General features: G+C 39.3%; 1 protein-coding gene across 1 annotated transcript in view; it reads right to left on the bottom strand.

Annotated features, from left to right (window-relative positions):
* LOC124286903 (probable inactive 1-aminocyclopropane-1-carboxylate synthase-like protein 2) overlaps nt 1-14,537 on the bottom strand; it is a 31,148-nt gene extending 16,611 nt beyond the window's left edge. The window contains 3 exon segments of the mRNA XM_046723345.1: nt 9,725-9,822; nt 10,406-10,472; nt 14,475-14,537. Of these exon segments, the coding sequence (XP_046579301.1) occupies nt 9,725-9,772 (48 nt within the window). The 5' untranslated portion in view covers nt 9,773-9,822; nt 10,406-10,472; nt 14,475-14,537.
* Nucleotides 14,538-15,589: the final 1,052 nt, after the last annotated feature.

Genomic DNA, 15,589 nt, shown 5'->3' with positions numbered 1-15,589 from the left:
AAGTCGATGTAACACGTGTTCTGATTGGATAGAAAGAAGGGAGATAATTCGTGTTGCGATCTTTTGCCGCAAGTGGATTTTACGAGAACCGGGAAATATGGCTGTATTAGAACAGAGTCAAGAGTAGTTATCTTACCTCACACACAAATGTCGCTTTCTGACTGGCTGAGCGCTCTTCTATTATTTTCAATGTACCCCGCTTACAAGCAAGTCAATGGCAACTCATTTGGTGCCTCATTTGGTGCTTCGTGGTAGTAATTCTTTATCTCGAATAACACTAAATGATGTATGATATACGGAAATTACCGATATTTTGTGAATGCAAATCGATGAAAAAGAACATAAACAAACATCGAGGGTACATCAACCCATGCCCCCCTCATGACCAGTGAACAACTTATAATGTCCAATTTCGGTAAAACAAGTTGCTCAAGCCTTCTGTCATAATGTGAATAAAAGCACATGGATCACCAACAGCTTGTGAAAGCCAGACACATCCAAACCCACGTGAGCAAAGTATATTGCATATGACAGACAGACAGAATTTAAAACATATTTATAACACATAGGTAAAAAATAAATCTGTGGCATAAAATGGGTAAAATAATACCTGAGAAAAGGATATAGGGGGTGTGGCGGGAGTTAAATGAATATTTGGCGTTTAAAAAAAACATATCTCGGACATTAACTGCAGTGCGTTTGATATTTTGGGGGGTTTTGTCACTCATGGTTTAAACAAATATACTCTCCAAAAAACGAAATGTTACACATTAAAATTGATACAATTATATATTTCTGCTATCACTCATGTTGGCAAAAAGTGGATGTTGGCAACAAAACAATTTTATAGTGCACAACTCTTAAGTCTTTTGTCCTGAAAGCCCTCAGTAACAAGTGTGCCCTCCCCTAGCCTCTATCACTGCCTGACATCAACGTCCCATGGAAGCGATCAGGTTGCGAACAGCTAGTCAGGGAATGTTCATCCATTCCTCTTGGACAGCCTGAAGGAGTTCCTGGTGATTCTGGGGTTGTGGGCAACGTTGACGTACCCCAAAGATGCTCAATGGGAGATAGGTCCAGTGATCTGGCAGGCCATGGCAAGATATGGATATTGTGAGCATGCAGGAAGCCCCTAGAAACAGAGGTCTGAAGTTGTCTTGCTGGAACACACCACCATGATGTCTTAGAAATGGCACGTCGTGGGGTTGCAAGACGTTATCTCTGTATTGCACCGCATTCAGATTTCTCAGGATTTCTACACCCACTCTGTCCTGAAGTTATGGTTTATCCCTGCCCAAACCATGACACTACCACCTCCAAAGCGATCAGCCTCCTGCACACAGTTGCGTTGATAACGTTCATTACATCAACGATAGACACGTGCTCTGCCATCAGCTCTCCTCAAAAGAAATCTGGACTCATCTGTGAACAAGACGGTTCTCCACCATTGCACTGGTCTAACTCGATATCTTGTGCACCATTGAAGACATTGCGGTGGCATTGTTTCAGGACATTTTGTCTTGCCAGGCGTCTTTGCGGATTCCATGTTCCCGAAGACGGTTACGGACAGTTTGACTGGAGATGTTCCTCAAACCAGGGATGCTTGCTGCTGTTGCGGTGGTTGAACGAAACTGATCACGGAGGTGTTGAACTTGGATGTATCGATCTTGAGCTGGGGTGGTAACTTTTGGTCTTCCTGATCTTGGTCTATTGGAAACACCTCCAGTGGCCTTGAGTCGCATCCATAACCTGTTTATGGTTGAACTGCCTTGCAACCTCAGCTTGACTGGTCCCACTCTCCAGTCTGCCAATAGCGTTGTTACGTTAAGCGTTGGATAATCTTGGCATTGTTTCGCACTTCAGTATGTTCAAATCTCAAAACATGCACAACGCAAACGTTGCTTTGAGTCGACATGAACTCCTGTGTTTTATAGCCAATGTTCAAATCTTTACATACATGCAAAATGTTTTATATACAACGCATTTTAAATCATCCAGTGCTTCCATGACTTCTGTTGGGCTGTAAATATATGTTTGTTTAATGTCGTATGTTTTTTAACCTTTGAGAGGAAGCGAATTTCGTTTTCAATTTTATTTGGGCAGAAGTTGCAAAACTCTGTGTTCCAATGGGTTGGAAGGTCTGTTGTAGCGGCCAGTTTCAATATGGAGGGGCAGGCTTCCACAACACAATCTGGATAAGTATTTCCTGTGGTTTCTTGACGTTATAGTTCTGACGTACGTTTCAGTGATAGATCCTTTTTAAAAAGTCTATAACAATGAAGCTTGTTTCCATATGTAAGATTTGATTTATCGTCCCAATGCTCCTTAATTTCATTTCTTTCTTCAGCTTTAACATGACTCATGGTATGGATTCTGGCATGTTAAGTATGTTGACGATATTAAGTTGCCGATTTTCAGAACAGTGTTCTAAGAACTTTTTTTTTCTTTTTTTTGTAACTTCTAAAATCCTGCGTGGTAATCCGTTAGTCACATTTCTGTTCATCTTCAGAAACCATCTAAAAGCTTTCAGTCTCTGTTTAATGAGGCAGGATTCCCATCCCATTTCTCCTTGAACAGCTCAGTTTGATGTACAACGTGAAACTCCCAAGAAGAATCTGCAAGCTCGGTTCTGTATATTGTTTATTTCTTGGTGACTGTAAAGATCTCAAACTGGAGCTCCATGGAACAGAAAGGGCTGTACAGTAGTTTCATAAAGTTTTGTGAAAATGTCATAAGCTATGTCCCCACATCTGTAATACTTAGTTCTCAATGAGGATAGTGCATGTCAGCACTCTTGGCGATTTCCTTTACCGCATACTTTATGTTAAGGTGCTCCTTGAACCACAGGCCTAAGTATTTATAAGCATTAGTAAAATCTAGGAATTCGTTGTTACAGGAAAATACATATTGGGAAGTTGGTATGGACTTATTTCTAAAATGCACAATCTTGTTTTTCTTCTTATTTACATGAAGTTGCCATTTCAAACACCAATTTGTGACTGCTTCAAGAATATGCTGTAGTTTATCTTAAGTGGGAGCAAGAACGACAACATCAGCGTAGAGTAGTAGGGATAGACAGATGTCATCGAGCATAACACCTTCCTTCAACTTGAGTCGTTGATGTAAAGTCCAAATAGAGTGGGCAAAATTAAACAGCCCTGCTTAACGCCCCAGAAATATCAAAACAAGGAGTCATCATGCGCAGAACTCTTGATATTGTCGTACATACATTGTCTTGAACATTTTACCGTTTATCCCAGCTTTTCTTAGTTATAGCCAGAGGCAAGATTTATCCACATTGTCGAAGGCTTTTTTAAAGTCTATGAAACCTGCAAGAGTTTGTTGTCTGGCGTCCAGTCTGTTCCTGACAACTGATTACAACTTAAACATGTCGTCGAAACAACTTCTATTCTTTCAGCAACCGTTCTGCTCTTCTACACGAAAATCCATAGACTCAAGCCAGGACGTCAAGCGTTGATTCAATATATTACAATAAACCTTGCAGGGTACAGACAGTAAACTGATGCGTCTTTAGCTATGGGGTGAATGACACTTGTCTTCCAGGTCTCTGGGATGATTCCTTTGTTCAACACACAAGATATGACAGATCTCCGACGCCGCCAGCATGGTAGCCAGCAGTATCTAGGTAATACAATCTGTCATATGCCTTTCTCAGAACTCGGCCATCATGTATTGTCGTTAACTTAAGCCAGTCTGCCACCTTTCGAATTAATATATGCTGGAAATCTACATTCTCCATATACTAGGTGTATATACCATTTGGTGCCGGACCGACAATTAAGAATATTTTACACTCCAGAATTTTATTTTTTTTCAATACCATCATATTTTTTGTCTTCCTACTGACCCGTACAAATATATTGGCTGAATTTGAAAAAGAAATACTGCCATAGGTATCGGTCTCAATTTCCTTAAGTTTATATCTAATTCCATTTAAGCCTTCTATAAAAGCAGCATATATCTTTGTCCTCATTCTCAATGATAGCATACAACTTGAAGATATGGTCAACAACTAAATAACCCTTTAGAAATCCAGCTTGATATTCAGAGACTTTACCTTAAAGGTCACATGCAACGTAAAACACAACTTTGCTGATTCTGATACCTTTCGGTATGGACATACCGAAACAACTCGTCGAAAATGCAAATTCAACTTACAAAGTTGAAAAATAACGCAACGAAAAAAAACGCGCGAAATCGGAGTTCAAACGTTTCACTAATTTTCCCCAGACTTTTCTGGAGAAAACGGGTTTCAACAGCTGGGCTGTGCTCATAGCACGTGCGCAAGTAAATAGGTTCGCGCAGCTTGGAAGCGGGTTGTCGGGTGAATACTCGGTGAAGGCTTTGGTGTGAGCTATTTTTCTAATGTTTTGTTAATATCTCACAGGCGCGAGCTTTTTATATGTTATGACAGTAAATTAACTGTTTATATAATTTCATTTGTCTATTTCACCACACGTTCTTCTTCCCGAGACACTTTCTCAGTTCGATACTTAAAACAATGTCATTATTTAGCATTGACAGAATTTCTAACTGTGATATAGATATGTCGTTGTCACAGACAAAACTCAATGTCTTGTTTTATTGACACCTGTGTGTCTGCCTGCCTGTCTGCTAATGACAATATTCAATACACAGCTGCTATCACTGACCACTGCAATTTGAACTTAACACCAATCACGCTATACACCATAAACAAAATGCATTGATTTATGGCCCGAGTTCGGTCTCTGTCACATTATGTAATTACACAGACAGGCAGGTGTGATACTTGAACACATGACATGTTATTATGTCTGTTGATTGCAAAATGTTATACACAAAAAAATGAGCATGTATTTACAAAACCCAACATCTCTCTCTATATATACACACAATGAGCCGTGAAGGCTTCTGCAAATGAACCAGCCGTTACACTTGAGTGCACACCCACCCGCTCTGACTGGGTTCGGTATCCCGGCTGCTTCGTTTCTTGGGAAGTAAACCGAAGTACACAATTTTGCACTTTTGATTTGCGATTGTACGCTTATAATTTTGTTTATATAGTTTTTCATAACCAGCAATGTATATTATATGTCATGAATAAGTGATAATTGTGTTTTAATTATATTTGATTTTTTTGGTTGCATGTGACCTTTAACATTTGTCCATTTTGTACATATTTTTCCAAGTGAGTGAGTTGAGTACAGATATCCCTCGATAATTATTGGGATTATTTATGCTTTTTGTGGGTCTCCCCTTCAGAATAACACCTTGCACCTGTAAGTGTAGTGTTCTGAGCTTCTCAATGAAAAGGGATTGGCGTCAAGCAGTGGCTGTGTAGTGTAGGTTTCCGTGTGGAATGAGAAAGGCTGGGTTTCGCACCTGCCAGCATATTCTTCCATGCTTCAGAAAATAAGGAGATTGACGTAATATATATTTACCCCTCGACTGTCTATTAAAAGCTTTTGATGTGATGATTGTACCAATACTACTTTATGGGTGTGAAGTCTGGGGATATGAACATTTAGCTGCTACCGAAAAGGTTCATCTGAAGTTTCTGAAACTGGCAACTGGACTTAGAAACTCCACTCTAAGTTTCATGTCATATGGAGAACTTGGTCGAATGCATCTGGCTATTTGCGAAAGAATGAAAGTTATTGGCACAAGCTAGAACTAACAACTCTTACTACAAAAATGTCCTAACTTGTTAATATACTCTGTAAAACTGATAATGTAAACTCCAGTTGGTTAAACTATGTACAGAAGATTCTCAATAACTTTGGATTAAGCTATGTATTTCAGAATCCTTTATGCGCTACCACTAATTACCTTATTATGCAGGTTGAGAGAATACTGAAAGATAATTTTTCCAAAGTTGGCAAGTAAGTGTTCGTAACAGCCCAAAAACTTCTTATTACCAATACCTGAAAAATTATTGCATCTTTTGAAAAATACCTTTTATTACCCAGCTTTGTTTCTATCCCAGTCCTGTGATTCAGATCTTGTAATCACAATCTGCCTGTTGAAACCAAGAGAAATCTGAACTTGACAACTTTGTAAAAGCCCAGCGATTGCTGACGAATTTCACTTTATTCTATAGATGTAAGTCATTTGCTGTCAAACGAAACCTTTGTATTGCCCATAAATTCAATACGTTTCCAAATTTGTATACTTTTCAATCATTATTTACATATAACAATTGCCAATCTTAAAAAAGCTTCCCAAGCTTTCTATCATCAACTCAACACTCAAGAAACTTAAAGGAGAATACTAATGAAAAGAAAACTCTTCATAGGGTGTAAAGGCATTCTAAAAGTCACCTTTGAACAAAAAGTTTGTAAGATCGCTATGAAATTATGAAAATCGTACTTGTATTTCCGCCTATTATTGAAACACCTAACAGTTAATGAGCAGTGGGGGTATCACGAGACATGACGTCATATGTGCCTTTTGCTGATGGCTTCCTCTTTGACTTTACCTCACAACTTAACAGAGTCCATGGATTCTGAAGCAATAAAAGATGTTCCTCATGTCATTTCAGAAATATATATGTTAGACCGGATCAATACGATCCGATTTTACATCTTGCAAAACAGTATTCCAGTGAAAATGCAGAAGAATAATCAAGCGAAACAGAGGCACCGCTTGATGTTTAAATAATTTTGAAAATAGACCATATAATTATCAGGAATATTTTTTGTCAGCAACATGTGATACAGTCCAAGCAGCACACCCACCCCAATAAATAAATTATCAGTCCCTAAGAAAATATTTTGTGAAATGTGATTGCAGTTCTTTTTGTGTCAAATGGGTGACTGCAGGGTGTCTTGGATTTAAAAAAAACCATTAAAGCTTCACACGGGGGAACATAGAAATTATCTGTTACAACAAATTAATAAATTTGTTGTAACGAATTATATGGATATTCTAAGATGCCTAGCGGTTAGAACAATCGAAAAAACAATATATTATCAGACAATAAAGGTATAGTTTTGTGATGATGTAACTATTGAATGACGTTATCCCATCACTGCGCCATTCTAGTGTGCCCCCTCGTAATCGAAACCATTTTACATTACGTCACAATGTAAGCGACGTCACGATGCATGTCAGTTGTTATCGCCTCGTACGGCCTCCTACAGTAAACAATGTGCATCCAGTTTCTTGGTTTGCAGTTGCTTCACGCAGCTAACATCACTGGTGGAAACATTACGTTTATGTTTTTCGACGGTTAAAATGTGTCATTTGGACTCACAAGTTTTCAGCGACACGGTAACGTTTGCAATGTTTACATTCCCACAATGCAATTGTGGAATGTCGCTTGACTACTCAACTTCCTCTGGATGTACTGATCTAACCTTACGCTGGAAGTAGAAATGCAACGTTCATATTGCCCCATATGGTTTACGTTAATGACAGATGTAATTAAAATAATTCAGAGAAGATATTTAATCCAAACGTAAACCGTCATCAAACTGTTATCATTTGTTTTTTTCTGGTAACGTTCGTCTTAACGTAGAGGGCAGACACATGAATAGAACAGCGCGTCAGTTGGCCCTGTGCGAGGATTCTTAATTTAGGTCACCGACACCGTCGTTTGTTTTCTGCCTTAAATTAATCGTAATTATCTTTAGAAAGTATTAAATTTGGCATCTTAGAAAAGAAATACTATGCATACACTATACATGGTGGTAGAGCGAAGTTTATTTCTTAACTAGCAGAGACCATAATCTATTATATGGTCTCTGATACTAGTCAGGACCATGTATATTTCCCTAGATTTTGCTTATGTAAATAGTTATGTTGCTCGGTCATAGCCTTAGAATGACATCTTGTCATCCAATGAGAATACAGAACAACTTTCATGGCAAACACTACCGATAAATAGGCAGTCTGATGCCGATGTGCGCAATTGGACAAAATGGAAAACAATGAATGTAACGTGCACTTCATGATTTGCCATTGTATTCAGCAATTTTTCGGGTTGACTGCAGCATTTATGGCTCCAAACCAGAACAAAACATTTTCAAGATTATGAGAAATCTCTTACTGATAGTATACGGTATCAGTCGAACTGCCCCAGGTACAGAATGCCGCAGCAAATTTGGTCATTGATCCTAATTTGCTAAAATTTATTTAAAATGATTAAATATATACCATAAATGCATAGTTTTTGTCAACTTTGATATTATGTTCTTCATATGAAAGTTATTAAGAAGTAATATTTCTGATAAATGTTCAATTAATAAACTCAAAACTATATACCCGTATAACTTTTATATGAAGAACGTAATATCAAAGTTGACAAAAACTAGGCATTTATGGCATATATTTAATCATTTTAAATAAAGCGGGGAATTTTGACTATCCCCTGGGGCAATTTGACAATTTGCTGGGGCATTTTGTAGCTGGGGCAATTCGACACCTACTTCATCATAATCGGACTTGATTTAATCTATAATAAAAATTAGTTGTAAAAGTAAGTTGTAACATGGAATGGTGTAGTATGAATAAATCTCTTGGGTACTGCTTCCTTCTTCAGCTTATATTTTGGATTTTCATACGCCATGTGTGTGTGTCTCTTTTCATATGCAGGGCGGTGGGGTAGTCTAGTGGTTAAAGCGTTGGCTCGTCACGCGGAAGACCCGGGTTCGAATCCCCACATGGGTACAATGAGTGAAGCCCATTTCTGGTGTCCTCCGCCGTGATGTTGCTGGAATATTGCTAAAAGCAGCGTAAAACCAAACTCAGTCAGTCAGTCTTTTCATATGCGCCCGACTTGAAGTGATTGGGCATTTCTCTTGCCAACATTTTTCTTTTTACTTGCAAAATGAAAGAAATGGTTGCTCTTTCCATTGTTCGATGATGCTGTGCATCACCAGGCAACCATACAACATCATACCATTTACAAAAACGACAGAAACAACACAATTTGTATTACTGTAGCGCTTGGTCTTTGGCAATAAGGCAGACTTGAGTCACATATGACGTCACAAGCGGAAAGGTCACTTGAGTTCCAGCGGAATATGCATAATGGCCGAAGCTCAAATAACAGAAAGTTTCAAACTTTTTCCACGATTAAAACATAAATAACCATATTCTTGAATTAAAAATTGGGGTACATGTTTCTGATGATTCTATCTTCTACCCAGCAAATTATTGAAATTGTCTAGTATTCTCCTTTAAACGAATATAACCCAAATTAACCTTCACCTTGTTTTTGTATGCATAAATTGTATGTCTTGTCTTCAATTGTACCACCGATGGTGGTTGAATGAGAATAAAGGAATTGAATTGAATTGGCGCCAGGTCCAAAGACAAGCCGTTCCAGTTTTGAAGCACAGAAGTCTACTTTAACAGGTGGGAAGCCCATCCCTTCTGATTCGGAACCAATGAATCGCCGCAGACAGGAATACTCATGAAACATGGGACCATGCTGACTACTGCCTGAAACACGGAGCCTATAACTATGTCGAGATGTTCTTACCTGGCAGAGTAGGGGTACAGGCCTTACCTGGCAGAGTAGGGGTACAGGCCTTACCTGGCAGAGTAGGGGTACAGGCCTTACCTGGCTGAGTAGGGGTACAGGCCTTACCTGGCTGAGTAGGGGTACAGGCCTTACCTGGCTGAGTAGGGGTACAGGCCTGAGTAGGGGTACAGGCCTTACCTGGCAGAGTAGGGGTACAGGCCTTACCTGGCTGAATAGGGGTACAGGCCTTACCTGGCTGAGGAGGGGTACAGGCCAACACTCTACGCCAGCGTGTTCCATGAAGTCGTTTGCTATACGATAATAGTATGGGGTCGGCACAAGGATGCAGTCTAAAGTGTGAAACAAAACAGAACATGGGCACATAACAGGAAGACACAAGGACTCAAAGAATATAATGTGGAATTTCATCAGTGGAGTACATACCGTTTTTACAGATGTGTTAAATACTACAATAAGAGCAAAAGTCATCAGGTTCACCAAATATTGCAAACACTACATCCTACAAATTCAAACCCACAAGAACAGAGGAAATAACATTGGCTGATTTGCTCCTTGAGTTCTAGTTTTGTCGCCTCTATTGACAGTAGAAATAATGCAGTATTTCATCAGTCGTGTGACAATGTTTCATTCGCTCTCTGTTCTCATATTATCACTCATTATCTTGAATAAGTCGTCTCATAACTTGGGTTCAGATGGACAGACGGATGAATATTCATTGTGAATTTTCCACTCGGTGATGTTGATTTATATAAGTGTGACTCCCCCACCCCAACCCCTTACACCCTGCATAAATAATTTAGGTGCAACAATATGTTTCTTATGATGAGCATGGTGTGTTTTTGTAAAGGTGTCAGTGAGGTATCAGAAGAATACTCAAAACAACATGGAAGGATGTGGAGTATATATATTCACCGCCATGTTCAGCAATGGCGAATGCTAGGGTCTCGAGAATCGAAGTTGTACCACTTGATACCACTAGCTAAAACAGAGGTGAAAATCAAAACCATTATAGATAAGATACATGTTGACACATTTTCCAGGATTGGACTTTTCTGAAGGAAAATATGGGAAGTTTATTTCAATATATATTTATTAACTGATAGGAGACTGTTGAACATTTAAACATGCATTCAAGTCACTCAGCAGGAATTGAACATTTACTTATATTAGGATTACATTAGGACATGAATAAGAGATGTAAGCATTTTAGGATAACGATGAATTAAAACTTAAACATTAACCCATGGTAGGATAAAAACAGGGCATGACTTAATCACATCACTTCTAAACACTAACCTATTACAAGAAGTAGACGTCGACAGGACAAGACTTAATCACCTATTTGTATATAAACTAGATAGATGGAAGAGGTAGAGATATATATGTTACACTGAATATATCAAATCAGTGATTTTGTATAATCACTGAAAATTTCAGGGATTTTATAAAAATTCCTGATTTACTCGGTGGTTTCACAAAATCCCTGGAATTCCTAGGAATTTAACAAAATCCCTGAAAATCACAACAATTTTTTTACATATTCCCTGAAATGAATATGTTGCATTCTCAGTGGTTGTTTTGACAATACTGCTTGTAATAAGTAAGGACAAAATCGTGTAAAAAATTGTTAATTATTTTTCTGCATTGACATGAAAATGACCTTTATAGATTTCAAATAGTTGCATAAATATGTAAGTGACAAAGACAATATCTATCACTATCAGATGTCGCATCAGTGTTCAATTACTATAATCATGCAGTGGGTCAGAGTACCTTCTGTGAGTTAGTTAGTTTAGTTTTACGCCACACTCAGCAATATTCCAGCTATATGGCGGCGGCTGTAAATAATCAAATAATCGAGTCTGGACCAGACAATCCAGTGATCAGCAGCATGAGCATCGAACCTACACATAACCTGAGCCTTGTCACATTTGCACCTTGGTGTCTGACATCTTTTGTGCCACTACAGTTATGTTTCACAAAACCTTGTCCACCACATGGAAACTCTGACTGGACTGCAGATCTCAGCAATACAAGTTTCTCAGTCGACATATCTGTAATTGTGTAGAGAGAGGTGGCACACACATCAAACTGGTTGCGGGAATACTTTCCAAATGAGACGTCGGCTTTTACAGCAAGTGTGTACATGCCGTTGTCAGTAATATCCATTACAACTCCTATGATCGTCTCTCCCCTCTGTCAACACCAGGAATTAGTATTGTCACATTGTCACCCACTGCAACCTCAGAGAGAACAGTCTTGCTCCGTTTCGCCATTCTTTCTGCTTGAAGAATCTGCGACTCTGCTGCCCTCTTCCTGTGTTTACTGATGTCTTTATGTCTCACAGCAACAAGGTCTGTTGATGGAGAGTGTTCTGGTTGTGGCTCTGGTTCTGGTTGTGGCTCTCGTTGTGCTTGTGGCTCTTGTTGTGCTCTTGCGTCTCTTGATTGCTCTTGCTCAAAATGATCGGGTTCTCGTTGTTGATCTGCCAAATGCACTGTATCTGACGACATGGGGTTGAGTAGGTCATTTGAAGTCTAGCATTAACCTCTGCTGGGAGACTGGACGAGTTGAGACCACAAAGGCATCAGAGCCAGTGAAAACAGTGAAGGGTGTCATCTTGATGTCACTGTGATAACTGGAGTTCTTCTGGAACTGGACGAACTTCCAGCCGATGGCAGTAAGCATATACACTAAACGCCAAAAGAAACGTTACCCACCTATCTTTATGATGTACTGAAAAACTATCAAAGAAATGTTAGAAAGTATTAGTTTACAAGAAAGCTTTATAACACAGCTTTATGCAAATCATGAAAAATATTGTTCAAATGCATCCATATTTAGGTGATAAAGATAAACCATTTAAAGTCACCATTATTCAACTATTACAACAAGAAACAACCGTTGTAGAGTATGTAAAATTGTAAAAGAATCATTCATATGATTTCAGTCTTTTTATAACATTTTCTGCTGATTTGCATTAGTGAAAACATGTACAACGTGTCTGTGATATTGTAAAAAAGTGTTTAGGAACACCTAAAATTATTTTTCCATTTTCTGTTTACACATACCAGAATCAATCGCCAAAACGTAGCATCAATTTCATGTATAAAATGATTGTTTAGGGTATAAAGACAGCCAAGAATGCATGATATGATACTAAAGTACGAGAAATATGCCTCGTCTAACAGCAGAAGAGATAGAAAGAGCCATTGGGATGGTGCAGATGGGGTCGATGTCCAATGCTGTTGCCAACACCCTCGGATGCCACCGTATCACTGTTATAAGACTTATGCAGCGCTACAGACAGACTGGGGTCACCGTAGATAGGCCAAGAAGTGGACGTCCACGCATCACCAGGCCAGGTGAAGAGAGTAACCTCCGTCAAATACACCTGAGGAACAGACGTCATCAGTAAGGACAGCTCTGGGATGTCAAATCAGTTCGACAACAGTTAGAAGAAGACTTCGGGTCCAAGGTTTATGGCCATATAGACAGGCAGGGGATACAGCTGATGCGGCAGCACTGTCTAAACACGGTTGTGTGGGCACATAATGTCCGACATTGGCAGAACCAGACCTGGCGGTGAGTGATGTCCACCGTTGAGAGAGATTCTATGATCCACCATGCAGATAGGAGAAGGAGGGTGTACTGTCATCGGGTGAAAGAGAAGACCCATGCTGTGTTCAGGATGTCATTCCACAAGGGGGAGGCAGTGTGATGGTTTGGGTTGGAATCAGGGACGACATTGCCACCGACCTTGTCATCATTGATGGCAATACAACCGCACGAGCCTACAATGACCATGTTGTCCAGCCTGTGGTTCTCCCTTTCTTGCAGCGTCACCCAAACATGCTTTACCAACAGGACAATGCACCCCCTCACATTGCACGATTGACGTCTAACTTCTTCAACGCCAACAACGTTAACGTTTTGCCGTGGCCTTCAAAATTGTAAGACATGAACCCTACCGAACATATATAAATTGCAGGGTTTGCTCACATCAAGAACAGCCCCACACTCGACCGCAACTGATCACTGCTCTGAGAGAAGAATGGGCCCGTATTCCAGCTGCCTTCATCAGACGATTGCCATTTTATGTGAGGAGACGTGTTATGGCATGTTTGCATGCCAATGGTGGCCACACTAAATATTGAAGAAGTCATGAAATAACAAAATTATGAAATTTACATTGTTTTGTTGTCCTTTTGTGTGTGATCGAAAACTGGACTATGAAATTAGCCTAATATATCATTGCAGCAGCAGAAAAATCAACCAATGTTCTCAAAATCTTAAGTGACCATATGATTCGATATTGTTTGGCCATAAAATGCAGCTGAAAGTTTCATCCTCACTTCAGCGGATTTTAAGAAATTCATTCAGGAAGGAGGGTAACGTTTCTTTTGGCGTTTAGTGTATGTAAAACATAATGCGTATTTTTAACTTCCTTATATTGTTTATCTTTGGTTACTGTATACACATGCAATATTTACAAGCAGTATTGTCAAAACAAACACTGAGAATGCAATATATTCATTTCAGGGAATATGTAAAAAAAAATTGATTTTCAGGGATTTTGTTAAATCCCTAGGAATTCCGGGGATTTTGTGAACAGCACCGCATATAGTTCTCAAAGCATCAAGATGTAAGTTATCTAACTTATCCTGGGATGAACTTTACGTACAATATCATTGGTTTGGTCATTCCATGTTGGATGAAAATAGATTGAAGAGGTAAACAGGTAATAAGGGTGCATGCAACAGATAAAACACATACACGTGTTGGAGTAATGAGAGGTTGAGGAATTACATGCTAGATAACGGCGGAGAAGTATTCTGTCTTAAGCTAAATATGTTTTTATAATTGTAATTCAACTTCTAAGATCTATTGTTGGGTGATCACATTTACCCGTGTCATGTCATGAGTAATGATTACATTGGTATGTTGTTACAAGCAGTACGTTGAAGGCAAGACAGTATACCTCTTCCGGATCGATCTCATAAATTGGTTGAAATCGTTCCTCAAAGAAATACTTCAGCTCCTTCCTGAAACTAAACACATCGTCCAGGATTAGTCCATAATGCCTGTTTGATATCAATGCAATACAGCTATTGTTGATCGTTAAATTTACAATACCGTCTGGTTGCATCCAATCACTACTGTACTGTCACATCAAACATGAACAGCTCGTGATATGTGTACACTTGAGCATTTTTAATGCACCTACATCTTGCAATATTGTAAGTGCTGGGCCAAACAGGCGGTTGTATCTTTGTATACTTGAATACACATGTAAAGCATATCTCAAAACATATGGTCCGTATGTTCCCGAGCTGCAAAGCAGCCCAGCACAGTTGACATGTCAAGATGTAGACGTTGAGAAAATACAAGATGACAAGTTATGGCAGTGCATGATGTAGATGTTCAGAAAATACAAGATGACAAGTTATGGCAGTGCATGACGCAGGGATGTCCTGTCGCAACATCGGTGCTAACAGTAACCACAATGTGAATGTATACCCAATAATATCATTGTCGGCAGAAATCTTGAACTGTAAGATAACACTTCCAGACCACATAGTTAGTCAGGGTAGTCACTGATTATAATCTACTCAATTGACTGGCCCTAATTTCACCTGGCAAGGGCATTTTGTCCTCTGGTTATTAACACATTCACCTCTCTTGTCCTCTGGTTAACAGTGTCAAGCTTAGTTTCACTTCTCCTTTCCTCCGAATGACAGAACCATTCACCTTTCTCGAAATAAAGTGACTATTGGCTTTGACTTTCTGCATCCCTGTGTCACAATTGTCCCACAAGTATCTTGATATCGCCATTGATATTTTACTCATTGCTCAGGCCTATGTATTACTTAGCTTAGTGGTCTTAGACAGTGTTAATAAGAGGATATTGGAAGTGAATGGGTGGATACTACTAGGGTGGACTGTGTTAGAGAGAGAGAGGACAAGGGAAGTGAATGGCACGGATACTTGGCTGGACCGTGTTAACAAGAGGACAGGAGAAATGAATGCCGTGGATACTAGGCTGGACTGTGTTAACAAGAAGACAAGAGAAGTGAATGGCATGAATACTAGGCT

Source organism: Haliotis rubra, unplaced genomic scaffold, assembly GCF_003918875.1.
Source record: "Haliotis rubra isolate DU_JTF1 unplaced genomic scaffold, ASM391887v1 Scf1103, whole genome shotgun sequence".
In the NCBI taxonomy this organism is placed as follows: Eukaryota; Metazoa; Mollusca; class Gastropoda; order Lepetellida; family Haliotidae; genus Haliotis; species Haliotis rubra.
The sequence above is the reverse complement of the archived record's forward strand: the minus strand, read 5'-3'. Positions and strand labels throughout refer to the sequence as shown.